General features: G+C 40.6%; 2 protein-coding genes across 6 annotated transcripts; both read left to right on the top strand.

Annotated features, from left to right (window-relative positions):
- Nucleotides 1-751: 751 nt before the first annotated feature.
- Nucleotides 752-19,370, top strand: scube2 (signal peptide, CUB domain, EGF-like 2). Of its 5 annotated transcripts, none has more exons than XM_056378527.1 (23): nucleotides 752-947; nucleotides 1,433-1,549; nucleotides 1,933-2,058; nucleotides 2,452-2,586; nucleotides 3,516-3,641; nucleotides 3,760-3,876; nucleotides 4,914-5,003; nucleotides 5,681-5,797; nucleotides 5,931-6,053; nucleotides 6,437-6,553; nucleotides 6,727-6,849; nucleotides 7,185-7,301; nucleotides 8,478-8,567; nucleotides 8,711-8,833; nucleotides 9,462-9,629; nucleotides 10,007-10,213; nucleotides 14,368-14,538; nucleotides 16,119-16,286; nucleotides 16,853-17,014; nucleotides 17,161-17,358; nucleotides 17,502-17,654; nucleotides 17,772-17,851; nucleotides 18,082-19,370. In XM_056378527.1, exons 1-23 carry the CDS (start codon nucleotides 860-862, stop codon nucleotides 18,226-18,228), a joined length of 3,063 nt encoding a protein of 1,020 aa, XP_056234502.1. In that variant the 5' UTR covers nucleotides 752-859; the 3' UTR covers nucleotides 18,229-19,370. The 5 variants fall into 5 exon arrangements, with proteins under 5 accessions (XP_056234502.1, XP_056234493.1, XP_056234488.1 ...); XM_056378518.1 differs by having other exon boundaries at nucleotides 1,430-1,549; nucleotides 10,010-10,213; XM_056378513.1 differs by having other exon boundaries at nucleotides 1,430-1,549.
- An 866-nt stretch (nucleotides 19,371-20,236) lies between these two features.
- Nucleotides 20,237-25,979, top strand: tmem9b (TMEM9 domain family, member B). The gene is made up of 5 exons (XM_056378557.1): nucleotides 20,237-20,458; nucleotides 21,593-21,684; nucleotides 21,787-21,895; nucleotides 22,137-22,271; nucleotides 24,587-25,979. Exons 1-5 carry the CDS (start codon nucleotides 20,387-20,389, stop codon nucleotides 24,740-24,742), a joined length of 564 nt encoding a protein of 187 aa, XP_056234532.1. The 5' UTR covers nucleotides 20,237-20,386; the 3' UTR covers nucleotides 24,743-25,979.
- Nucleotides 25,980-26,671: the final 692 nt, after the last annotated feature.

Below are 26,671 nucleotides of genomic sequence, written 5' to 3'. Positions count from 1 at the left end.
TTTGCACACTGCAACACCTTGGAGCGTTACAATCTGCTGTGGTTGTTTTCTTTGTCTGCGTGTCACTGTTTAATTGATTTTGAACAATATTTGTGACCGTTTTAGAAACTCTCCTATATTGCTGTGCACACGTCTGTAATATACTTTTTCATACATTATGTTGATGTAGCTTGTCAGCTAAGATTCCCCCCAGAAGCTCCACAGTATTTAGATAGAGTTACACATTTCGACAGTCGAAACTTAAATCAAATTAATCAAAAATTGATGTGACCGTCTATGTATCTACAGGGTCACCGTTTTTCTTTAGTGTCCGATATAAAATAAAGTCACATAATCTGATGAATCAGAGAGCGTAGGTGTAAAACCTGGTTACTGATTTAAGATACTGAAATGCATGAAAACTTAAATATTAACGCAGAATAGTATTGACCCCTGTTAAAGACTTGTCTGAGACTATAGGGGCTCAATCACGTTAGGTTTACCAAAGGATTTCCGGTCATAGCTTTCAAAATAAAAACGCTCTTCAAACGCACTGATGGTTTATCGTTTTACGTAAATTCACGACCTTTCCGGTTTTGCACCGACTATACGACTGACTTGACGCAGCTCGGTTTTCTTTTTTTCACTCTCACTTGTACGCGCAAGCACGCTCTCCTTCAAACACACACACACACGCGCGCGCACGCACGCACACACACACACACACACACACACACACACTTACTCACTCCTTTCTCTTTTCAAAAGCCCCTTGTGAGGCAGATTGACAGGCTAGAATGAAAATGAGGCGGACGCTCGGTCACGACTTCAGTGCGTACGCGTCCTTTTGAGAAGACCTCTAAACTTGGATCATATCACCATGGGAGCTATTTGGGCCGCAAGGGACTTTTGTTTGTTTTTGCTCTTGTTAAATAGTCGCCAAAGCGCAGCGCTTCCAGAGATTCGAGGTGGGACTGTAGTGAGTGTGTGTGCATGAGTGTGTCTGTGTTGTGTTTTCCTGTCGTGGAGAGTGCTACTTTACGCACGCTTTGAGGAGTGCGCTCTTGTGTCCCCGATGGTGACTTTTAAATTTTCCTTTAGTTTCAGAGCATGTAGCTGTGGAAAATGACTGTTGCTCTGGGAAGTTATGTGGTCCCTAAACACATGAGTTTTTGGCACACACGTTTTATTTTATATGTAACTTATTAACTTTCAGGTTAGTTTTTCAGTTAATTTTTCAATTTGCCTCCCGTAAGCTACTATTATTATTATAGGGAGGTTAATGTTTTAGTGTTTATTAGTTATATATGAGTTTTCTCGCTTGTCTCTTTTTTGTATATTCTCACAAATCATAACAAACTTAAGTGCCTGTATGGTAAATGTCATGTTATCTGATTTAATAGCGTATTTGAATTGTAATCATGACCTTTAAGACCTGTATGGATTTCAGCAGATCCATGTGCAGAGGGAAGTGATGGCTGTCACATTGATGCTATTTGTCAGACTACCCAAGGCTCATACAAGTGCACGTGTAAAGCAGGCTTTAAAGGAGATGGAAAACACTGCGAAGGTAATGTGTTTCCTCTTTGTTTAGTTGTTTGATTCACTTTCATATTTGCTTACCAATTACATCTGAGTGGGATCACAGAGTTTGGATGTTTAGGCACATATTTTAATGCAGGGTGGAATTTGTATAGGTTATATGTTTGTAATATTAACAACATGTTTGTGATTACAACATCACAACACTATTTAATCTGCTGTGGCATCACTTGTGAATTACTACAGGAGCATTCATTGTGATATCTGTACCCATTTATTCTTCCCATAGGTCTTTCAAATATACTCCACACATCTTCTGATTGCACTCAAATCTTTGTTGTCAACAAGCATCTTGCATTTTAACTTTTGATCAATAGGTGAACATTCATTTGTGCGGTGTTTACTTCTCAGACACTGATGAATGCGACTTGGAGTACAATGGTGGCTGTGTACATGAGTGCAACAATATACCAGGCAATTATCGCTGCACTTGTTATGACGGATTCAATTTGGCTCATGACGGACATAACTGCCTAGGTAAGGTCAGCTAAAGACCACCAAGTCAATAATCTTTTGTGATAGACAGAGAGCTAGACTCATCAGCTCTGATGGTGAGGAGTTCATGTTTGTGTGGGCTGGACGTGAAGTTTCTCACACTCACTCAGACTCACTTTTCTTCAGCCCTCTCTGTTAAACTTTTAAAAATGTAGCTTAATACAAACAGTTTTGGTTTTGTCCATATTTGATCAATATTTACGGCTAAGAGTTGATTTGAAAAAGCCTTAATTACATTTGCAATGTTTGTAAACACTGGACAAAACAGACGAATTAAGAGATAATTTCTGAAAATTCTAGTGGACATAACAAATACTTTTCCAGAGTTTTTTTATAAGCACTGTTAACTAATGCGGTCACTCCACTGTCCCGTAGATGTGGATGAATGCAAGTTCAACAATGGTGGGTGCCAACACACTTGTGTCAACACCATGGGCAGCTATGAGTGCCGCTGCAAAGAGGGCTTCTTCCTCAGCGACAACCAGCACACATGCATCCACCGCTCTGTGGGTGAGTGTACAACACGCACACTTATTCTGTAAACAGGAACCACGCCTGCATCCGTGAACTTGACAACGCAGATGTGCAACACCTGGAGGACAATTCACAGTTACTGAAGATATTCTGTGGCGCTCCCAACAAATTTTAACACGGCTTAAAATTTCTGGAAGAAGAGAAAAATTCTAACAGTGTCTAATTCATTTATAGAAAAGGGTTTTGAGTTTGTATTATTTGTGTTTGCGGATGTTTGTATGTACTAATTGTATTAAGCTGTGAAAAAAGACAGAGAGTTATCTAGCAAATTCTCCAATATGCACATACAAATCTAAGACTGACAGCACAATGAGGGGTGACAGGTTCAAGCTGGATCCCGTCACTGAGCTTTTATCCGCAGCAGCAACATGCTGTGGGAAAAGGATCTCTGAGTCCCAGAGAACAAAATAAGTTAATAACTGCAACACTCGGGTCTATGTGGTCCGTGTCACAGATTTGTCTGAAGTGCCTTTGTTTTGTCTTCTTGATTGAAGTCAACTTAAATGCAAGCACTTTCCACTCCATCGGGTCTTGACAACCCTTTTAAATCCTGTGGACCTATCCACTCAGCTGTGACCTAACTATATAAATGGCACTTCATAATCTCATTTTTCAGCTGGAAGCATTAGTGAGTATGTTGCAGACACTAGAGGAGTTTGCAGAGCTTTGTTTTCAGAGAATAAACTTTTGAACAACTTTAGCTCTGCTCAGAGAATTTTCATTTCCTCCCTAGAAGTGCTAAAAATAACGCAGTGGTCGATGTTTTTGAATTGTGTGAGGCGTGAGAACAATCAGTGTCTTTGAGGATGCCAGACTAATCTCTCACTATGTGTGCCTTTGTGTGTAGCCGGTCAGTCACTGTAGGAGAGTTTCATTGTGTACCTCTCTCCCTCATTCTGTCCCAGAGGGCCTCAACTGTATGAATAAGGAGCACGGCTGCGCCCACATCTGCAAAGAGACACCCAAAGGAGGTGTGGCCTGTGAGTGTCGTCCAGGGTTCGAGCTAGCCAGGAACCAGAGAGGCTGCATCTGTACGTGCTCGACGGCACGAAGCTGCCTTCACACTACACACCTACATACACGCATTCAGTTGGCTTCAAATGTTGCACTAATAATGTGGCTCATGCTTGCGTGTTGTTGACCCTGTAGTGACTTGTAACCATGGCAACGGAGGCTGCCAGCACACCTGCGAGGACACGGAGAACGGCCCCATATGCAGGTGTCACGTCAGGTACACCCTGCAACCTGACAAGAGGTCGTGTGTAGGTAAGCACACTGTCTGCAGAATCAGTTGCTGCTTAACACACGTGATGTTAAAGCGTGTCAGACATCTCACTGAGCATCCTGTGCAGCCGTTCATTGTTCCAACTGACACAACATTATTGCAAATTTTAAGGAGATAGCAAAAATGTCAGATTTAATTTTTTCAAATGATGCACAAAACATCTGGAACATTTCAGTTCGATGTAATGATGCAACCACTAAAAAAAACAAAAAAACATGGCGTCTCAGGAGAACGTGAAAATAGTAGTTTCTCAACTTAGGGTTCCACTTAACAGCTCTTTCAACATCTCACCACATCTCACGGTCTTCCTCGCTGAATGGGGTTGTGAGCAAGACGAGATGTGGTTGAAAGCTGTGGAGAAAGTTGGTGAGTGGACCATACATTGGAGTTGGCTGGTTGTTTTTACATAAATATAAACAGAATGGGGATGACCAAGGTGTGATTCATGTTTTGGATTCTTGTTGTTTTTGATAACAAATGTTTATTAAATGTTTTTGAGTGTAATTTCTGTACAGAATATAACAAAACAGGGAGTGCACATTCCAGGAGCAGCTTACACTATGGACTGGACTTTGGTTCTTTAGTAATGTAGAGGCTATCTAGATGAATGAATGAAAACACAGTAACTGGAAACATATCTCTCTGTCAGTTCCCCTTGTTAGGCAGTGTGCATTTTTCCACACAATGGTTATGAAGGATAAGGATCAGCCGTCAGATATTGGGTAATATCTCTCCCTCCCTCCCAGCAGCAGTGTGTGTGAGGTCCAGCCATATCAGTGCGACGTTGTCTCCAGATTCACTTTAGTGATCTGCTGTGTTATCTGACGCACGCCAAGCCACTACACGCTGAATATCTCAAGTGTAAACATGCATCTGGTTACTAAAAGGTGGCCAACACAAACACCCAGAGCTGAAGTCAATAGGAAAGTCACGGTGCTAGTGTTATTTGGTAAATGCAATGATTTTGTGAACCAATACATTCTCTATTAAAGACTCGTTTTGTGTGTGTGTGTCACAGAACGAGACGAAGCCACCACCGAGTCTTCCGACCACAACGCCACATCCTTCACTGAGGTGGACAAACGGGTCAAACGGAGACTGCTAATGGGTAACGATCACACCGTCTGCATTGAGAGGCCGACGGCTCGAGTCTGTGTTTAACCTGCCGGCGTGTTGAGCTGCCAGGAACCACTCGGGTGCTAAACAGGAGAGAGGAGTAATGTCTAGTAAACCGATGCATTCCTCAGTCTTTTGAGCAAACTGTGAAATGACTACGCACTCGGTTTCTCACCCTCAGTTTCCACCCTGAAAAATATGCATTTGTGACAGTGTGGTACATTTCACGTTTTCCTTCCATTTGGGAAGGGCAGAGTGTGAATCTTTTCTTGTATAGTTAGTATTTATCAGCTGTGTGATTCTGGGTCACTCCATACATGTAAAACATTGAATCTTTGGCATTTTACTAATTACATGGCTAGCAGGTCAGCTCTGGCAGTCGTGTCCTGTGTTATAATTAATACACATTATTAGGTTGAGCCTATATGTCAACATGTACCTAATCTGTGTGTATGTATTGTTCGCTTCATTTCAAAGAAGTTCAGTCAATAATTCAAAATCTGTAAGAAGAAACAGTATATCTTCAGTATTACGTCAACTCTGCCGTCCTGATGTTTTTTAGAGTACAACGTTCAGTCGATCAAAGTTCTGACATTGAGGAATAACGCAACGTTTTTCACAAGGAAGAAGGTCATTCACATACATTCATGTTGCGTGTTGTCATTTCAGAGACCTGCGCGGTGAACAATGGGGGGTGTGACTGCACCTGTAAAGACACATCCACAGGCGTGCGCTGCAGCTGCCCCATCGGCTTCACACTGCAGCCGGATGGAAAAACATGCAAAGGTCAGATTGCCAGTCCACAAAAAAAGTCCTCCACAGAGAGGAGCATGAGACTCATGGTACTGCCATTCAGCTCAGTGCATTTGTATGGGAAGTCTTGCTAAAGTGTTGTCAGGATATCGCCTGTTTCCCACAGATATTGATGAGTGTGAGCTTCACAACGGCGGTTGCGATCACTTCTGCAGGAACACCATCGGCAGCTTCGAGTGCAACTGCAGAAAAGGCTTCAAGCTGCTGACGGATGAACGTTCTTGTCAAGGTAGAAATGACCCCTGTCTCCTCCTGTCTGTTCTCCTCAAACACAGAGCGGTACATCATGATGTAAAGGAGGTGTTTCTGACATCCGCTGCCTCTATGTTCATCCGCTCTTTGATTCCATTATTTTTTAATATTTTTTGACCAAATAGAAATAGACCTGACGCAGTTACATTTAAGGCCTCTCAATGAAGCACTACCGTCTTTCTACCTGTAATTACTATCAAAAGCCATTGGACTTTTACAAGACGTAGCACCCTGCACACGTCACATTTCACTTAGTTCAGGATCAAATGCTGATGTGTGTGTCTGAGTGGGAAATCCCTCCTGATGAAGATTGCAACTGACTGCCCTGCTATTATGTCATCTGTCTTATTCTGATTACAGATATAGATGAGTGTTTTTTTGAGCGGACATGTGATCACACGTGTGTGAACTCCCCCGGTGGTTTTCAGTGTCTGTGCAACAAAGGCTACACCATGTATGGACTGGCCCACTGCGGAGGTGAGACCAAGTTAGGTGGAGGGAGCTACACATAACAACTTGAGCGTAACACACAAGTGCTCAGTTTAGAGATGCGTCAGGCTAAAAAGCAAACAAATGTGAGCGCTTGCTCATTGATGTGTTGCAGAAATGGACCCTGTAATTATAATAATGGTTTTCCTTTTTCCTCTCAGATATAAATGAATGCAGTGTGAACAATGGCGGTTGTGAACAGGGTTGTGAGAACACCATGGGTGGATTTGAATGCTTTTGCCATTCTGGCTATAAACTACACTGGAACAAAAAGGACTGCATTGGTAAGCTGGTGCCTCTTCGTATATTATAGGCACATCTGTTGAGTGCTGTTGTTCTGTCTCTTTGGAAATTGTGTAACGAAAGAGCGTACGACATCCTACGTCTTGGACTCAAACTTGAGGGACAAAAACAGGAGATACTTTGAATTCTGTTTTCTTTTTTCTCTTTAATTCTCTGTCACCTGGTTTTTCACATGCTTGAGTAAAACATCCAAAATGCTACGATGCTGTTGGTGCTGTCAGGATGTTTTGTGCCTCATCTTCATGTGCCTCTTCCTCATTGTTACAGTCAAAACTGTTCTTTTTTACCTTGGAGTTTTGTTGTGGTTTCTATCTAGAGGCTGAGGGTTTACCACCTGCAAAACCCCCCTCTAAGCCCACCTTGAACTGTAGTAAGCAGGAGGGAGGGGACCGCTGCTTCCTGACATGCCAGTCCCAAGTTCATATCAGCAGTGGTGAGTTGGCTGAGCCAGATCTCCATGTAGTGTAAAATACCTGTGCCATGATGAGCTCGTGCGATCACAACTTGTTCTTACTGAATTACCAGAAGATGAATGCTGCAGAGGAAATAGTTATTCTTATCATAATGGCATGTTGATCACTTCACCTGCTGATCCATCTTCTCTTCAAGTGTTTTCTTCTAATGAACCAAAGAACTATTTAGTACTGGAGTCACTGTCAGTTCCGTTACACACCTGCATATTTTCCTGCTCTTATTATTCATCAAAAAGATAAAAAAAAAACCATCACTGCTCTGCTGCCACTTTTCTGCACTTTGTCAGAGCTGTAATGAAGTCAGTTTCACTCTTACAATGTTTCAAACAGCAACTAGAAGTTTTTGCAAATTTAAAGATCGAAACTCACTTTAATTGAGCAACAACTCTAACCTCACTTCATACAGCTATTCTAGATCTAAGGCCTTCCAGGGGGTAAACAGTCGTAATCAGTCCTCCAAAGCTGCTGCTGTGCTGTGGCAACCTAAAATGCAACCTCAAGTTCACAATACTGATTCAAAAACATTTAGCAAAAGCTGGCTGCTGGAAGGCTGTCACTGTGAAGCAGCTGCAGAAAGTGTTGACTATTCCACCAAACCACTAGTAACTAATATCCAGCTTGATAAAAGTTGGTCTGAATTTAAATAAATATTTTATTATTATTTTTATAAATAATTTTTTGTGATCATCATGTTAGTTTGAAACATGGAAAGGGATGAATGGGCGTCAACAGAGCTCCGACAAAGCATGTCAAACAATGAGGCTCCTTTACAGTGTATACAGTTAATAATAATATCAGTGACCTCTATGACATGTTTGAATCAATCAGTTGATATGATATGAAACGCCTCAGTCAAGTGCACTCGTACGTTTCTAGCATCATAAGATACAAACAGCATGGTACAGAAGAGCTCAGGTAGCTCCTGATGCAGCACAGCTAAAGCATGCTAATGGACACGTAATCAGCCAGTAAATTAAGCTGTTCTGGATCTAGTTGTGTGAACAGTCGTCAGCATCAGTCCGTAGAGTGACTTTTCGTGTTCCTACATGCTTCCTGTTTGCTCTCTTATTTGGCTTTTGTGGCGCTAACTTTTGTCTGTGTTGGTCTGTGTGTCACGGCCTCTTGTGTGTTTTCAGGGACGGAGGATTCCTACACGGTGACCTGTGGAATGCCTCTGCCCTGCTTGGCTGACGCACAAAAGAACAACAGTGGCTTGTATTGCTTAGGCAAGTACAAAACATCACAGATTTACATCTACTTTTCCGCTCTGCCACACAAAACTGTAACTCAGGAACAACTTGTTTCCTTGTTTTCACTTGATATATCAGTAGATCAAAATGACAAGGTTTTCTGTCCCTCTGTCCTGCAGGTCCAGAAACGGCCAGTGTTCCACGTATTAAGACCACAGCCACTTTTAAGTCTGGCACTGCGAAGTGCAACTTAAAACGAAGTCAGGAGAAACTCAAGGAGAGCTTAAACTCAGCACGCTCAGGTACAGAGGTTGCCACACAACAAGCCTAACAATGCCTCCAAACACAAGACAGATTACAGATAGACAAGGATTAAAATTACAGCTTCTTCATGTTACTGGTTACAAAACATTTAGGGTTTACCAAGAACTGCCAGCATCTAAAGCCACAATCTTTAGAGGATAAAGCAGACCTGATGGCTGCTTCAAAGTAAAGCAAAAACCAAAGGCAAATGTGAAAGAAATTTGTGGGGAACATGATGTGGTTTTGAGTGTCTTGAATTTCTCAGCGCAGCACTTTGACTGGCAGTGACAGGGGAGGATGTAATTAGCCATAGCATGCCTTTCAGTTAGGTCTGACCTAGCCATCAATCAAACGGGGTTCCGATTGTAAGATTATTTTGCTTCTCCAGAGGGTTTTGGCCTGGTGTTTTACATCCCTCACAGCCACTGATAGAGCACATAATTGCTTCAAATAAAGGGAATTATCACAGTGACAACCCATCCCTTTTTTTCAGCTTCTCAGTCTACATACACAGCAAAATGTGCTCTGTGAATTTCTTTAACAATTGTGCATTTGTGTGTGTTTTATGTGTGTGTCTGCTGGCTGTGGCGTGGTTCTGGGGGGAATGTCTGTCTCCCATGTCCACAGATAGCAGGTTCCTCTTCACTGAAAATGTCCAGTTCAGCTATGTGAGCCTGCGCTGCACCTCGTCCGGACAGCGAACGCGCAGCCGCCACGGCAGGAAAGCTGGCGAGGAGGATGGCTCCTCGATTACAGCTGAGTTTGAGCTGGATGTGAACCTAGAGGAGGTAACAGGTTGGTTGGTCTCCCGGCGCTTCCTGCCTCGCTGCCTGTGACCTTTGCTTCCTGTTCTTGACCTCTTTCTTTCGCCGCTCTCTGTTCGTCACTAAACAAACCAAACTGTTAAAGTATCTCCTGTTTTGACGTGGCTCTGGTGTTGGTGTTGGTGGTGGTGGGCTCTAGGTTTAAGGCTATTTTTGTTTTATTTTTGTGGTTTCTTTATGAATGGTGGTCAAGAAGTGTTCCCCCTCTGACTTGTTTGACGTGTTTTTTTTTTTATGAATGCCTTGGTAAGCATGTGGGCATCCAGGCATGAATTCACAGTTTACTTAGAGGTGTGTGGGATGAAACTTTGCACTGGAAACAGTTGTGGTATCAAGTGCTTCTCTCAGCAGAGAGCTGCGACCTGAACTGTGTGCGCCGACGCTCAGAAAAGAGGCTCAGGAAGACCATCAGGACCCTGAGGAAGTCCATCAACCGGGAACAGTTCCACCTCCACTTTGCCGGGTCTGACTACGAGCTATCCAAGAATCCGGACCAGCCGGCAGAGCTGGCAGGACACTGCGTGGGAGGACAGGTGCTGATGGGCAGGAAATGTGGTGAGTTTGGTTTTTCTGTTTACTTCACCGTTCAGCTCACAGAAACCAAGACAAAGTTTGGGACAGTCATCATTCAGCCAGACATCACTTCTACTTAAGATATTGATGGTTTTCATCTCTAGAGACTGCAGATCCAACCACTTGTGTTACACCTAACAAGGCAGCCATGGCTGTGAGTGGGCCCTGTGCACACAGCAGACTCATAGTCCTGACTTTAAGTAATTGAAATGGTTCATGCCAGTGAGATATATTTAGACAAGCTGGTTTAATGATTGGATTTGGAGCAGGTGTTGGCCAGATGAGTGCCATATTTGGTTTGCAGACATTCTGTAATGAGCTAGTTGGAAGGGAGAGCGAGCTCGAATGGGAGAACAGAGAGACTGTTGTTGGTTCCTCCGAGCTGTGAGATCTTCCGGCATCTCCTCGGGATAAGAGTGTAACATGAGGGCCGAAGGCAGGTCTCCCGGTAGCCGTCGCCTCTCGGTTGGGTTTTATGTACAACTTGTGATGGAGAAAATGTTCACTGAATTCGACCGCACGTTGTCAGTGTTAGCGGGCTGAGAGCTGGCATGTGTTTTCTCTGGTCCGTGCGCCCCTAATTTCGGGCCTCACAGTAAGTTTGCTGCCTGCCGCACGCCCTCTTGATATCAGTGAGAGGAAACTGGTGCCTTTGTTCTGTTGAGATGTCTAAATATTTGTACAAACGGTGTGCGCTTTGTTCGGTATGTGCACGTCTACCACCAACGGTCGAGATGTTTGGACCCAGATCTTTCATAAACTTCACACAAGTCTTCAAGTATGTAGATTTCAATTTTCCCCTGTTGAACCACTGAGGAATATGATAACCGATCGAAGTGTTTTTGTTTTTTGTACTCTAACTAAAAACCAAAACTTGCCTGGAACTAGAGCTGTCCTGTAGTTTCTCAAGATAACGCTTGTAGAGAGAAAATCATCAGCTTTACATTGCGTATATCTCCCTGTAACACCATATTTTGTGGCCTCCACATTAACATCAGAGTTGTTGCTGATGTTGAGCTGCGCTGACAGGATTTTAACCTAATCTGCGCCTGTGCATTATTTCTATCTTTCAGTAACACAGGTCTTAAGTGTCTTGATTCCTTAACTCCCCCGCTACGGTTTCTGGTCAACATTAAGCAGTCTATTGGCCATGGCAGGGGTGTAGACATGTAATTTGGGAGAGGAGAGGAGGGGTGGGGTGGATGGGGGGGGGGGGGGCTGAAAAGCATTCTTCTTAACCTCCAACTCTTTAAAGGAGCTATATTTTCCCCTCCTCCCCCAACTCCCGCTCTGGCTTAGTTCGGAGCACAGTTTAGTCCTTTTCAGTTTGCCCACTCCATTGAAAACCCCATTTGGGGCTTGTTCTCACTGCCTCAGAGGGACAACAACACCGCCTCCTGTGCATTTGGAGAAAATATACTTTCACCTTTGTGCACTTTTCTCCATTGATTCTGTGATGTGTTTGAGTTGATGGCTGCATCAGTTTTTATTCCAGGACATCTCTGTTTGAATAAATTGTATATATATGATTATATTATTGATATAGTTCATTCATTATATACATATTTTGTTCTTCATTTGTTTATTTGTGCTGTTGTTAATCTTCTTACTCAACATAGTCAGCAAGTGACTGCATCAGGATACACATTTATATAAAACGTAAAAATAAAAGAGCGCACAGCATCAGTAAAGAACCAGATGCTGAGATGCTATGTACGGTGCACCTCCACGCGTTCATGTCTGTTTGACCGTTGTAGTCAACTTGTTTGCATGTTTGTTTTAACATTGAAGATGTTTAGGAAGTGCTGTTGATTCAAGCTGGCAGTTTGAGTGCTGTGTCCCCCCCTGCCCCCCAGCTGGGGCCACTTTGCATGACCCCCAGCCACTAAACTGCTAAAGAGAATTGACTTCAGCCACACCATGGGAATCAATTAGCATCAGCTGTTTGGGCCTCCGCTTGATGGGCGCGAGCAGCGATTGGGCCAAGCAGAATGGGGGGATTCAGAAACCTGACCCCTTTTATTGGGTTCAGCTTCTAACCACTGTGATACCGTAGTGTTTTCCTATGTCATCAAGTAGGCAAAGACTGAGGACTTGAATAGAGGTGAAAGGTCTTTTAAACCTCTTTGGGGCCATCAATTCGAGGACTCTATAGAACCGTTCTTTGCATTTGAAAGGCTTCAAGGTTTTTTTCTCTTTCACTCTCACTCTCTCTCCTCTCTCACTGCTTCCCTCTGTCAAATAAAAGCTGTTAGAGGACAATGCAAAGATGGCTCCTCGTGGTCTTTCAGAATAAACAATAGGCTTCAAAAAATGAACTGCTCTTGAGAGAATTACATTTTCTTTCTTTAGGGGAAAATCCAACAATTTGCGGAGCCACATATAATGGATCTACGTTAACGCTTTTGTGTGTTGAGCTTTTGGAGATAGTGGTTTCTCTGCTTACAGACAGCTTAAAGGCAACAACTCAGGCACATTTTGTGCTAAAGGCCCATGATTTAATTGATTTATTCTTGTGTGAGATCAGCTTCAGTTTTCAAGTCAAGTTCTGAAGACCATCAGACAGACGCAGTAATTCCCAAATTAATTACAGGCATCACTCTGAATGGGAGGAACCAAAGCAAAACACTGCTTTAGTCCCTTTAATCAAGCCTTTGCACTTTGGTGAGATAAAAGGGTAATTATCTCTTTGATTTGCTTCTATGTTTGCTTTTAAAAGAGGTGAGGGTGCTTATGGTGGTATTAAAAGTTCCTCCCTGATGCACAGCCATGTTGTGTAAAGTATTAGGATGTGTCAGAAGCAGGGCACAAAGGCAGCTGTGGAGAGGGCCGTTGCTCTTTTCTCTCATTGAGTTTGTATGGCTGTAAGCGTTTGAACAGGTTAATGGTGGGGCTTTGTGTGCATGTGTGTCCCTCTAGAGTCTAGTTTGTTTTGAATGTGCAAACTAAGAAATTAGGAGTTAGGAGTAATGAGCAAAACACTTTATTATAGTATCAAGCCTTACACTGTTTTGTGTCAAGAATCAGACCTGACTTGCACAAAATGACAAAGGCATTGACAGAGGTAACTAATAAACATACTCTTATAAGTTCTATGTGTCTTTGAGGACACTATAAAGTGAATAAGGGATATGAACATTACAGTATTTTATGGAAATTGGAAAATTGACCTGTTTCTATTAAGTTCAATAGCTACATTAATTCACTTCAGTCATAACCTTAAGCCAGAATGGAAGATCTACATAAATTTGCCCCCTGCCTCACACAATTGATATTTCTCAATTTTGATATATGCTTATATTAATATACAGCTTCACCAAACAAACTAGGAACACAACAATCGATGCTCATAATGTTTATTAAAGCTCTCAAAACTGTCAGCTGGTAGATAATTTGATCAGAATCAGTTAATATCTTTGATGTGTTAAAGGTGGTGAGTAGTTAACTGGCTGCTCTTCAGTGTGTTTATCCATTTCAAGTATGTACATGGTCCCATTTGATTACACTTAAGAGGCAGCTGATGAAGTCTGGGTTCCTTTAATGGTCTTGTCATGCAATTGAGCTGCTGTATTTATAGTGTAAACCTACAGTGTGGTTACAACTGTTTGATTATGTGTAGCCACAGGGCGTGCTGCTATATTTGTTGATTCATGTCTGCATTTTACACTGTCTATCTCCGCGCTCATGGTTTTTGTAGTCGAGCGCTACGTGACACTGATCTTTCTGCTAAATTGATGTAAATTACATGTTCAGACACATCAGTCTGTTTTGAGGGTCTTAAGTGTTTGCGTTTAGTTTCTGAAGAAAATCTTTGATTTCACCGTCCTTGAAGAATTAAATTTGTTTCAGCTTGATTCCATATCACAGTTTTCTTTTTGAGAGAATAATATAAGTATTTAGAAACGTGACACACCACAGCACTAAGACAAAACTATCAACACTCAGATATGACAAACTACCACAATCTTGACAATTACCGAGAGAAGCATTGCAAGCTGAATTTAAAATTTGCTCTGTGTAAGCTCAGGAATGCACCTGTGTGTGTGTGTGTGTGTGCGTAAGAGTCCTACTAAAAATAAATAACTAAAGTAATAATCTTTATTCTATCTTGTTGTCATTCCCCTGTTGTGTGTTAGTGAGCTGCAGTGTTGGGACTTACTACAACGGGGATCAGGGAAGGTGTGTGTTGTGTCCAGCTGGGACGTATCAGGACGAGGAGGGACAGATGTCTTGTGAGGTCTGTCCTGGACCTGAAGGAAGAGAAGTCTCCAAGGTGGTTGGAGCTCGAAACATGTCAGAGTGTGGAGGTAAGTCACTGTGTTCAGCAGACAAAATGAACACATGAACAATATTGTCATGAATTTTATCGTATAATTAAACTGGTTTGTCTTTATCTATATTATTAATTCTTAAAACGTACTGTAGCTCAGGTCACCAGGCATTTTATCATCCTGACTACTGACTCACTAATATTTGAATCAAGACATTGCTGTAATATAGACTGCACAAAGCTCCCGTAGTGTGAAAATAACAGAGTACACTTTCCAGCCCTTAAAAAATACTAAAATACAATATACAAGCAGCGATGTGGGGGCCAAGCAGCCCAGCAGGCCAGAGTTGCCTTGGAAACATTATGTTATTATGTCAAGGGTATGGTAGTAAGCACTCACAGCAGGTTTCATGTCAGTTGATAAAAGATTGGCTGAGATATGACTTGATTTCCTGTTTGACTTCTTGCACCTTTTCCGTCAATTTCGATTGGCTGTGACAGAAGAACACTTTCAAAAATCTAAAATTGGTCTGAAGATCATCCGCGCCAATTTTAGATTCAAGATTGGACAAAAGTTTGTCCGAGGGTATAGAAAGAAAACTATTTACAATTTAAATTTACATAAACTCCAATAGTGTGGAAAAACAAAAATGACGCAAGGAATCTAATGGTACCCCATTTTTGAAAATCAGGCAAACGGTTCAAAAGTTACATGTATGAACGCACCTCCAACTTTGACCTGTTGGTGGCGCTAGAGTGCTTGAAGCACAGACATTGAACTTGGTGAAAAGCATCATGGGAGTGTCCGAAATCAGTGTGCCGAATTTCAGAACTTTTTACCATACGGTTCTAGGGGCTGCCAGACTCCCATGGCAGAAGAAGAAAAAGAAGCTGAGGAAAAGGTGGAAACACAATAGGTGCCTACAGAGCTTTGCGGCTTGGCCCCCAATAAACAATGATACAAAAAAAAATTGAAAATGCATAAACCAAAGAGAAACATAATATAACAAAAAGCAGGAAAAGCAATAAAGGCCCAAAATGTAAATAACTGCTTTGTGTATATGAACCACACAGGAAGCAATTGTGCCTTGATACGGATCTCTCCCAGGCAGATGTTCTGCTTTGTGTAAAGCCAAAGAGGCTCAAGCTCAGATTTTAAAGATGTATTTGAATTCAGAAGGTGGACTCGGCTGAATAAAAGCTAAAGGAGCCACCATGTTTTGGTCTCCTCCTGTGCTGTTATCGCAGTCACTTTGGGGCTGAATCCTTGATCCCATCTCCTCTGACAGACTAAACAAGAAGAGCTATCAGCAGACTCCCACTGGCACCTAGTTTGTATTAGTCACCCGGGAGTGTTTGAGCGGTGGTTCACTTGGAGATGGCATCATTCCATTAACTTTTGCTTGAGCTTTGCCACAGGCTCTTACCTTAATGGAAGGGCAGAGTATTTTCTTTTTTTTTTTTAATTTCACATGTACCACATTTTAAAAAGAGTTTTGAAATGAAACTAAGTGGTGCAGTTAGGAGAGCCTTGTAAGAGATTAAAAATGGTCAAAACCTTTGCTGTTTCTCACAGTTCACAGTCTGACTTTTGACCAAATGTTTGTGTGTGTTCAGGTCAGTGTTCCCCAGGTCAGTACTCTCATGACGGCTTCATCCCCTGCCTGCCCTGTCCACTGGGAACGTACCAGCCAGAGGTGGGCCGTACCTCCTGCTTCCCTTGTGGAGGGAACCTGGTCACCAAGCGCAGTGGTGCTGTTACCTTTCAGGAGTGTGAGACCAAAGGTGTGAAAGTCCATCTGTGTTAATGTTGTTGTGGGGTAAAAACCTAATAACCGCAATTTAGTTTTGTTTTGTTTTTTATATTTTTTACATAAATGAAGGGATTAGATGTTTCTTTTGGAACTCAGAAAGTTTATGAAAACCTGTCTACTTATTAGATAAAGTGAAACATTTGTGGTTGTTTTTTGTTTGTACTCATTCTTCACTGCACATCACAATAGTATCATGTGGTTGCTGAGTCAATGGAGTTCTTTTGGGTGCTGACAGGAGCTCTGCTGCCCTCTGCAGCTGTTGTTTCATCCGTACATTACAATCAGTTTAAATCTACACACCTAGTCAGTCTTTCAGGAAATAAGGGGAAACATTTTGGTTTTAGTTTGATAAAAATGCATTTTTATGTATAATCTAATTGGTTTTGAAAATGTTTTCTGAACACTGCAAGGCAGAAGATTTTTAAACCCACTGAGTAGTATGTAATCTTTCAACTGATCTAAAATCATTAAAAACACCCATTTCAGAGAAGTATTATATTAATAACAGCCCCCTATCACTATCCTTGGATCCTGCAGTCCAGTGCTCTCCAGGACATTACTACAACACCAGCACACACCGCTGCATCCGCTGTCCAATGGGCACATATCAAGGGGAGTTTGGCCAGAACTACTGTGTGGCCTGTCCTGGAAATACCACCACCGACTTTGATGGCTCAACTAACATCATGCAATGCAAAAGTATGTATGTCTGTACACAGCAATGCCTCTGAAACACGTACACAAAATGAAATAATGCAGCAGTTTGGGATTCATTTCCATATAATTCACCTTGCTGCACCAAGAAGAAAAACAAACGTATTTGTCACATCTGTGTCACTTCACAGACCGACGGTGTGGAGGGGAGCTGGGAGATTTTACTGGTTACATCGAGTCCCCCAACTACCCAGGGAACTATCCAGCCAATATTGAATGCACTTGGACCATCAACCCACCACCCAAACGCCGAATCCTTATTGTTGTCCCAGAAATCTACCTGCCTATTGAGGATGAGTGCGGAGACTACTTAGTAATGAGAAAAAGCTGTGAGTTTTAACTTGCTGTAACTTTAATCTTTTTTTTGGGTGGGGGGGGCTGGGGGTGGGGGAGTACAGCAAATATATTACAGCATTAAAGTTGTAAGCCAATTATAGATGCCATCCTGTGTGCTGATATTTTTATTTAACAGCTCTGTCCAACTCTGTGACAACCTACGAGACTTGTCAAACGTACGAACGTCCCATCGCTTTCACGTCCCGCTCCAAGAGGCTTTGGATACAGTTTAGGTCCAACGAGGGAAACAGCGGGAAAGGTTTCCAGGTCCCATATGTGACATATGATGGTAAGAGAAGTATGATGTTTAGTCCTGTAGATGTGATGTTGCAGCCTCTGTTTGATCCACAAATGTGATTAGATTTGTCACACTAATGAGTTGTTCATGGACTTAAATTTGTTTCAGAGGACTACCAAGAATTAATAGAAGACATAGTCAGAGATGGAAGATTATATGCTTCAGAGAATCACCAGGAAATTCTCAAGGTATCTATATTTTACACATGTGTCCCAACTGAGTTAATAATATTGATTATTTGGATCAATACCTCCCTTCACTCCTTGGTTTGTGTATCTTTAAATCCTGTACTTGGATCCAGTGAGCATGTAGCGCCCTCTTTTGGAGACATGAAGAAATACAGGCTGCTGCTGTTAGTTTGTCTCTTCTTCTATTGCATGCCTTTGCTCTCCATTAATGCAATACATTTTCTCCCCAGGACAAGAAGCTCATGAAGGCGTTGTTTGATGTGCTGGCTCACCCACAGAACTTCTTCAACTATACAGCTCAAGAATCAAGAGAAATGTTCCCGAAATCCTTCATCCGCTTCCTGCGTTCCAAAGTCCTGAGATTCCTTCGCCCTTAAGAAGGATTCCCACAGGGTTTCTGGATTTTTCATGATAAACTTAGAGTAGATACTGGCCACAGTATCTGTTTTTTCTACTGACCTCTGTAAGAGTATTCTGTAGTAACCTGTTGGAGTGATACTAGAGTGGACCACACACTTGATAAAACTGATCCTGAGGGGGAAGTGGACAAGTCAAGCAAGTGAACTTTTAACTGGAGCTTTAAGGGGGAGAATATGACCAGTGAAGTGGTACAGAGCGTAGATTTTCATGGGCATCATCAGAAAGGAATCACAATCTCTTCCCTTTGTTTGGAAATTTGGAAATGTGTTTAATTACCAACAGAAGATTTGTAACGACTTTATACCCTCCTTTAGATTTTAAAGTCACCATCTCAGGATTTAAATCCAAACTACAAGTCTGTGTTTTTCAATAATGCTAAACTGTACATGCCACCATTATGAGACTTTTGCTAATAGCATTATGATATTAAAAAAACAAAACAATACGGTAGCTAAACAGATGTACACTGTCAGTGATACTGTATCTAGTTTTAACATAGGCTACTTTCACAGGTAGAGATGAGTTGTTGACAGAAATACTGCTAAATGTCAGAAACAAATATAGCACAAATGTTTTCTTGGGAAAATTAGCACTACTAAAGAAGTAGTGGCACCACAAAAGCAATTATTCTGATGAATCTTTTGTATATGATGTAAAAAGTTTTAGGTGAAATGCTAATGTAATGTAGCAACTACATACATTTTGACAGTATAGCATTGCTGCAATTGCTGGCAGCCCATGTATTTGATATTCCATGGTGTCTGAATGAATGCTACTGTCCTGAAAACCCTTCACTTTCCAAAAAAAAAAAAAAATGACAGTGGATTTTATGCATTTATGAGACATCAGCTGCTTCAGCAAAATGACACCAGTATGCATCAGTACATTTTGTATTATGAACTAGCAACCAAAGACAACCACTCACTTCTCGAATGAGGTGATTTGAGAAACTGAATGATATAAGGTCAGAGTCCATGAAAAGAAATTAAAACTCCTGTAAAATAAAATTGAGCTATTCACCTGTCTTAGATGATACATGTATGTATATTGTTTATGGTTTTGTACATCTAATATGCTGTAAATAAAGATAGGAAACATATTTTGTGTTAGTATTCTCCTGCCTCACAAAACTTTTTCATTGTTTAAGTTATAGTTCATTCACATATTCATTCACATATTCACACACACACACACACACACACACACACACACACGCACACACACACGCACACACACACGCACACACACACACACACAACTTTAAATATATTTGTCAGCAAGACAGTATACACAATGCTCCATTCTCTTATTTAGATACATTTAGATGGATTATTTACGTACAACCAATTTCACACTTAACAATAAATGTATTTTATGTTCATGTTTTTTTTATATATGAATATGAAAAGTAACATCTGTCAGATAAATGGAGTAAAAACTGCAATTTTTCCTTGTGAAATGTAATGAAGTAGAAGTATAAAGAAGGATCAAATTGAGTAAGGTACTTGAGTAAATGTACTTACTTTCCACCACTTCTTATGTATAACAACATGATAATACTTATTATATATCTTATGTATTGTCATCTACTCTCCCTATCCAACGCTGTGTTATACCACCACATTAAACTGCTGCTACTCTTGGTGCCCACGGACCACAGTTTGACCACATCAATAATGTCGAACCAAGGGGTGCGTTTGTTTTAAACTTTAGGTACTCACCCGGTCACCAACAAGGGCGGAGTATAGCGCTGCTTGTATGATTTTTCGAAAGTTTTCTCAGAATTCATTCAAACTAACCGATCAAATGTTGAATGATAGATTGCAATCCGAAATCAAACACCACTCAATTGGTTATATTTAACGTTGTCCAACATTTCACCGCTCATTTACGTCAGTAACCGAAGATAATCGGTGTGGTCCCGTGCACGGAACCGACCGCCATCTCCGGAAACTACAAGTCAGCTGCTAGGAAGCTGAGGGTGTTTATCCCTGAATTAGCTGGATGGCTAACGTTGTTAGTTGGTAGGGTTTACTGTACACTGCTGGGCTTGTTTTTATGAAACATCAGGGCGGCTTTTCTTTGGGGAGTGAAAATCTGTGACAGGCCGTGAAGATGAAGACTATGTTTGTTATCGAGGCTTTCTCTTTGGCTTGTTTTGTGCTGTTAAGCCAAGTGACAGCCAAGGTAAGGCTAATGTTAGCTAGGCTAGCTAGCGTTACATTGAGAGAAAATGGTGTTAGTAGACTGAAATATCTTCTCTGTAAATCCTCCTAAAGGATTAATTATCTCTCGAGTCCGGGCAGCTAAGTGTATTAATAGCAATGTTAAACTAACTAATGACATCCTGAGTTTGGGACACCTGTAAAAAACGCAGGTGTTGCTAACGCTGCGAATTAGGAGTTTTAGCTTACGAGTTTCAGTAAAAGCGAAATATTAAAGTTATAACTAAGTCCGTGAAAGCAGAAGTTATTAAAGGGTTGTTGTGTAGGAATGTGAAAATGTTTGCTCTGTGTACCTAATGAATTGCCAACTGTGTGTATACTGTATAGGGTAGCCAGTATTATCTTAAACCAATCAGTATGCTTTATTGGTGCAGTGTGACATAGCAAACACAAAAAGGTGACATGGATTTGATAGACATGCACGAGAACAACAAGACAAAGCCGATGGCAACCGTGGTACAATATGGTTGACATATCAAAACAAAGGTTACTACCGGTGGTGGAACAAGTACTCGGATCTTCTACATAAGTAAAAGTAGCAATACCACAGTGTAGATATATTCTGTTATAAGTAAGAGTCAAGCATATAAAAATGTACTCAAATAAAAGTAAAAGTACTCGCACTGGCATGCACAATGACCCGTTTCAGAATAATGTATGTGATATTGGATTATAATTATTGATGCTTTAGTGTCTACTTCAGTGTTGCAGCTTGTATAAGTGGAGCTAATTTTAATTACTTTTTATATGATGCTGGGTAGCTTCTGAATTTCTTTGATTATATTTTAAATAAATAATCAGATTCTGCAAAGTAACTAAAATGATCAAATAAAAGTAGAGGAGTTAAAAAATACAGTAAGTAAGTACATATGAATGTGCTTTCCATCAGTGCCTACTACTATGACTAATAATAATAATGATGACAACAAAACAAAGTCAGCAATGTGTTTCATATGATTTAAATTGAGAGAACACAGCAGAATGGGAGAAGAAAAGAGAGGAAATGAAATGTATAAAAATTTAAACTTAATAGCCAGATTAAAATATGTGTGATGTAAGTGTGTATATGATCAAATGTATGATCGCTCTGTTACAGAATTCTGAAGACATTCGCTGTAAATGCATCTGCCCGCCATACAGAGATATCGCGGGGAAAATCTACAAACAAAATGTTTCTCTCAAAGACTGGTATGTTAATAATGATGTGTCACTACACTTTTCTCTAAATGATATGAGCTGTTTATTTCCTGCTTCCGTCTAGCTTGATGATGTTATTTTCTTGTTTTTCAGTAACTGTCTCCATGTAGTTGAACCCATGCCAGTGGATGGAAAAGATGTGGAAGCCTACTGTTTACGTTGTGAGTGTAAATATGAAGAGAGGAGCTCAGGAACCATTAAGGTGAGTTGACATCATGTGCATGTGTGTGAACCAGAGAGTGAGGGATTGTTGATTTTCTTTTCACTTGTTTTGTCACTTGTCTAAATAATAATTATATTATTATAATAATTTTTCAATAATTAGAAAATAGAGAAAAACAACCAGTCCTCATATTTGACTCAGGATTAATACGTGTTTTCTATGTTTCGATTGTGCATGTCGAAGGAAGCCATACTAACCAATAATCACTGCATATCTTTAGTTTACCATCATAGTGTACCTCTCCATTCTGGGCCTGCTGCTGCTCTACATGGTCTACCTGACTCTCCTGGAGCCCATGTTGAAGAGACGTCTGTTTGGACACTCACAACTTATCCAAAGCGATGATGATGTTGGGGTATGTTTTCCTCATAATCATACGGCATTGCAACTTGAAAGTATATACAGAAGATTATACAATAATAATAATAAATGATAACGAAAATAAAAACAAAGTTACAAGTTCTGCTTAACAACAAAAAGGGAATTCAATTCTGCCCCACCCTTTTACACAGAACACGAGTTACTTTGAACTCTCTCTTGTCATAAGAATTTTTATGTCTGTGTAAATGACTTCCATTTGCACAAAATGTCATGTGGGATTCACCATTTGTGGGTAAACTTTAACAAGGTTATGTGTCCCTGCAATAATTTCAAACCTCTGTGTGTGTGAATTGAATAGGTGAATTTGTGCTGTGCTATAAATACATTCCTAATGTCCAAACTACTCATCAAATATAACTATAATTTCTCAGTTATCATTATTTAAAATAGGAAATAAACAGGGAAACGTCAAATGACATTAGTTTATGTAAGCAGTCCCATTTGAACAGATGCTTCAGGCAATACTGTGTGGTAGGATCTACTCAAAACACAGGGAGTGGTGTATAGTCTTTGAAAATGCTTTCTCACTCCATATCAGATTTTTATGTTATGGGAGGTTTCAACTGGAGAATCCATTAGTGACCACAATCACAGACAAAAGCCTGCAGCAGGGAAGCTCTCAAACAAGTACATTGTGCAGGCACATGCTTTTTGTACTAATATCCTTCTTCTCCTGAAACATGAAAATGGAAGTTTGTTTGAGAGGTCAAGGGACTAGAAGACACCTGGTTAATATAGCTAGATTTCTCCTGGAAAACTGGTTATTGTAGGAACATGGGACCTGAGAGAAGCAAAGGGGCTGTGGCAGGAGTGCAGCAGTATGAGATCACTGCTTGTGGATTTGTGTCAGTGTAACAAAAGTCCTTATTGAAGTAAACTTAACAGTAAAACTGAATGTCTTCATAGGCTACAACACTAGTCTTTTTTTTATAAAATGTGTTCAAGCAGTAAAAATTTCTCACTCTCTGCTCACTTTGTCATCAGTCCAAAATGTGTAGTAGTAGTTATGTGTAGAGTTTTTTCAGAAAATATTAAATGTGCCAGTACTGGTTCATACGAGGCTGCAAATAGGAAAGGAAACTAATTACTGGCCAACTTAAAGGAAACTGAGGTTGCTGGAATTGCAGCACATACAAACACATTGATTTCTTGCCTGAACCTATTTTCCATTCCTAATTATTTAATATAAAAAAAGCACTATTAAAGAGTAACAAACCAATTTCATCGTCTTCAGCATGACGCAGTATTCAGATGTATTTAGATATTAAATAAAGGGAAACATTGACTGCCTTTGCCTGAGGGTAGTGGGTGAACTGCAGCTGCCTCGCTGAGTGCTCTGTTTTCACTGGCAGAGTTCAGGCAAGAGGAAATGTAACATGAGAGGTTTCTCTTAAAAAATCTTCTGCTGTATAAAATGTTACTAAGCAGAAGTCAGCACCAGAAGTTTTACAATGGTCAGCATGATAGTGTTCTGGTAAATAAGCTGTTTTTTGTAACTTCCCTGTTTATTGCAACACAAAAACACAATTATGGCATTATCTAATTTATCTCAAAGCCTTGAGAATTAATATTTGTAGCACAGCACCTTGCTCCTGTACCGTAACTTGCACCAAAATAGAGGGAGAGAAATTTGTAAGCAAACCAATAAAACCGGAAGTACAACTGCTACATTAATTACAGAGGAAATGGTGGGCTTGTAATGTTTAGTCAGTCTTTGATACACAGAGGCTGCTCAACTGATAATTCCCGTACAAGAGCAAACTAAGAAAAAAATGTGGGAGTGATCCTCCCAGTCCTTTATTGTTCTGACCATTTTTTTTATCATGTGGTTTCCCTGATAATGACTGCAATAACAACTTTATTTATATAGCAAGTTCAAAGATGAAAGTGAAATGCAGCACAACAGCATGAAATGAAAATTTAGCAAACTTAAAAGTATGGCTGCAGTGAAAGGACAGAGAGGCACAGAGTAAGACACTAGGTTTGGATAAGAAAGAAGAATGAATGGAATAAAAAGATAATATCTGTGGTTCTGCTACAGTAGTTTTGATCCTTTTTAACTGCCCATCGTGTTATAGCGATGCAATGCTAAATCAGCGGTGCAGTCTTTGAAAGGTGATCATTATTATACACTCTAAAACACAGCATTGTAGAACTGCTACACTGAGGTTATACTGTATGCACTCTCCTGTTGGATCTTGTATTGAGTCCTCAAAGATTGACATAAGTTTGACCTATAGTATGTCTGAGCTCTTCAGCTCATCATATTTTTCCTTCCTGTGTTTTCAGGACCAGCAGCCTTTTGCCAATGCACACAATGTTTTGTCCCGTTCACACTCTCGACCCAACATGCTGAACAAAGTGGAGCATGCCCAGCAGCGCTGGAGGAGGCAGGTCCAGGAACAGCGGAAGTCTGTATTCGACCGCCATGTTGTTCTCAGTTAAACTGCCCTGTGAGCAAGAGTTACTGGTGAAGCAAAAAAAAAGAAAAAAACAAGAAAACACCAACAAAAAAACACTGTGACAGAGCCCTCAATTTATATCACTTTCTTTCTCTCATTTGTGGTTTGTATCTCATCAAGTGTGATGCTTCTGAGGTGAACGTGGTGAAGAAGCCCCTGGCAGATGGGGGGGAAAAAAAAAAAGCTGGGAACTGTTATGTAGTCTGCAGGCAGCACAAGAGATTACAGTGAATTCAGTTTTTTTTTTTTTTTTTGCACAATCTTGAATGAACAGTCTTAAATAGCATTTGCAAATGCAGAATTTACTCTCTGCCCACTGTCTAGTTTGCAGAAGTGCCAAGTCACCAGAGAATTTGCAATGAAAAATCCGACGGTCAGCACTAATAAATGCAAGATAAATTTCATTAAATTCTCAAACTGTTTCTGGCCACTGTCAGACAGAGTCCCATCAGTCCAAAGCTGACCAGTCTTTCAGTTTTACAAGCTAAACTGGCTTTCAGACTAAAACATTCAGATGTTGGTTGGTGCCATTTATCATGGCTGGATAACTGGTCTCCTGGCTGCAGTAATGATCTGTTAGCATGTAGCTGGTGGGTATTTTCCACTCAAAACCTAATATAACTTGGAACTACTGCTCTCACCACGGGAGAAAGGAACTAGTGTAAAATATAGATCCTTCAGCCTTCTTTGAAAATGCATGTTTTATAGTAAATCTTTTATAAATGTGTTTTCAATCCTTTATTCCTACCATTATGTTTAATGTCTGATAACTGGTGTGAAATCCCTCACTTAATGCATTACATTAAATTTGAAGTTTGAAAGTAGTTTCACTGAACCTTGTTACAGAAATTGATGCAATTCCTTGCTGATGTCATAGTAAGCGTAGCTGTGCTATTGATCCTCATCTGTTGAAGACCCTATTGAAGTCAGTGCCCTCTTCAACTGCCTAAACAAATCTAATGTATAGTCTTTTATTTTGTCACTTCTTTGTGCTTGGCCCCAACACCAGTTCCATAATCAAAGTCCCTGTTGTCTAACAGGCAGCATTTAATGTAATGGGAGCGTGGTGTTTCTCTGAGCTCAAAGAAGTTTATTTTGTGAATAGTTGGGCTGTGCACATAAGCAGAGTGGATAAATGGTTGGGAGATCTTTGAAAGTGTTCTTAACTATTGTATATGTGATACCTTTAACTTTGAAATAAATTTATGTAATATTTGTGATTCTTGCATTTGCACTTCATGCTTTATATCTGCTGCAGAGCAAACCAGCTACCCGTTTTTCAGTCGGAGAAACTGGAGTTTACAGGGCCTCAAGATCTGGCAAAAATACAGGTGACTTGGGAGCCTTGACTATTTCAGTTTGTAACTACACCTTTGTGGTGCATATTACCACACAAATTGCCACTCAGACAAACTCTGGGTCTGGGGTCACAGGACACTTGTTTCAGCTTTGTCCTGTTGGTCATCCAGGCTTGGATGGCACAAATGACTTCTAGCATGCTGATGCCTTTGTGGCTGTCTAAATCCCTTTTGATGATTTCTGCTCACTATGTTGGCAACAGTTTTCTGATTTGTAAGAATTTGACACTGGGAAAAATACTCAGGATTGACTCGGCTCTGGACTGTCTTTGTAAGTTCAATTTCCTATGCAAACTCTAGTAGCATGTTTTCTATTTAATTTGGGTAACAGTACCTCAAATAACTCCAGCTATTGTAGTCATGACATGCTGCTAATTCTGGCATATTCAGATAAAAATTCTCCAGTTACTTTTATTAAATCAGAAACATCTGGAAACCACTGGGAAACTGCCAGTTAAACTCATCATTAAAACTGTGACTACATTTATCAGCAAGCCCGTCTGCAAATATTTGATAACCCCAAGCTATCATCTTTTTCATTTAACTTAGTGATT

Source organism: Seriola aureovittata, chromosome 1 (assembly GCF_021018895.1).
Source record: "Seriola aureovittata isolate HTS-2021-v1 ecotype China chromosome 1, ASM2101889v1, whole genome shotgun sequence".
Lineage (NCBI taxonomy): Eukaryota > Metazoa > Chordata > Actinopteri > Carangiformes > Carangidae > Seriola > Seriola aureovittata.
This window is presented reverse-complemented; position numbering and strand designations above follow the sequence as displayed.

Excerpts from the sequence above, each read along its gene's own strand:
- tmem9b (XM_056378557.1), top strand. The coding sequence starts at position 20,387 with ATGAAGACTATGTTTGTTATCGAGGCTTTCTCTTTGGCTTGTTTTGTG. Across the intron at positions 20,459-21,592 it reads TAAGCCAAGTGACAGCCAAG|AATTCTGAAGACATTCGCTG; the intron begins GTAAGGCTAATG and ends GCTCTGTTACAG. Across the intron at positions 21,896-22,136 it reads GGAGCTCAGGAACCATTAAG|TTTACCATCATAGTGTACCT; the intron begins GTGAGTTGACAT and ends GCATATCTTTAG.
- scube2 (XM_056378513.1), top strand. The coding sequence starts at position 860 with ATGGGAGCTATTTGGGCCGCAAGGGACTTTTGTTTGTTTTTGCTCTTG. Across the intron at positions 6,554-6,726 it reads TGGACTGGCCCACTGCGGAG|ATATAAATGAATGCAGTGTG; the intron begins GTGAGACCAAGT and ends TTTTCCTCTCAG. Across the intron at positions 8,834-9,461 it reads CTTAAACTCAGCACGCTCAG|ATAGCAGGTTCCTCTTCACT; the intron begins GTACAGAGGTTG and ends CCATGTCCACAG.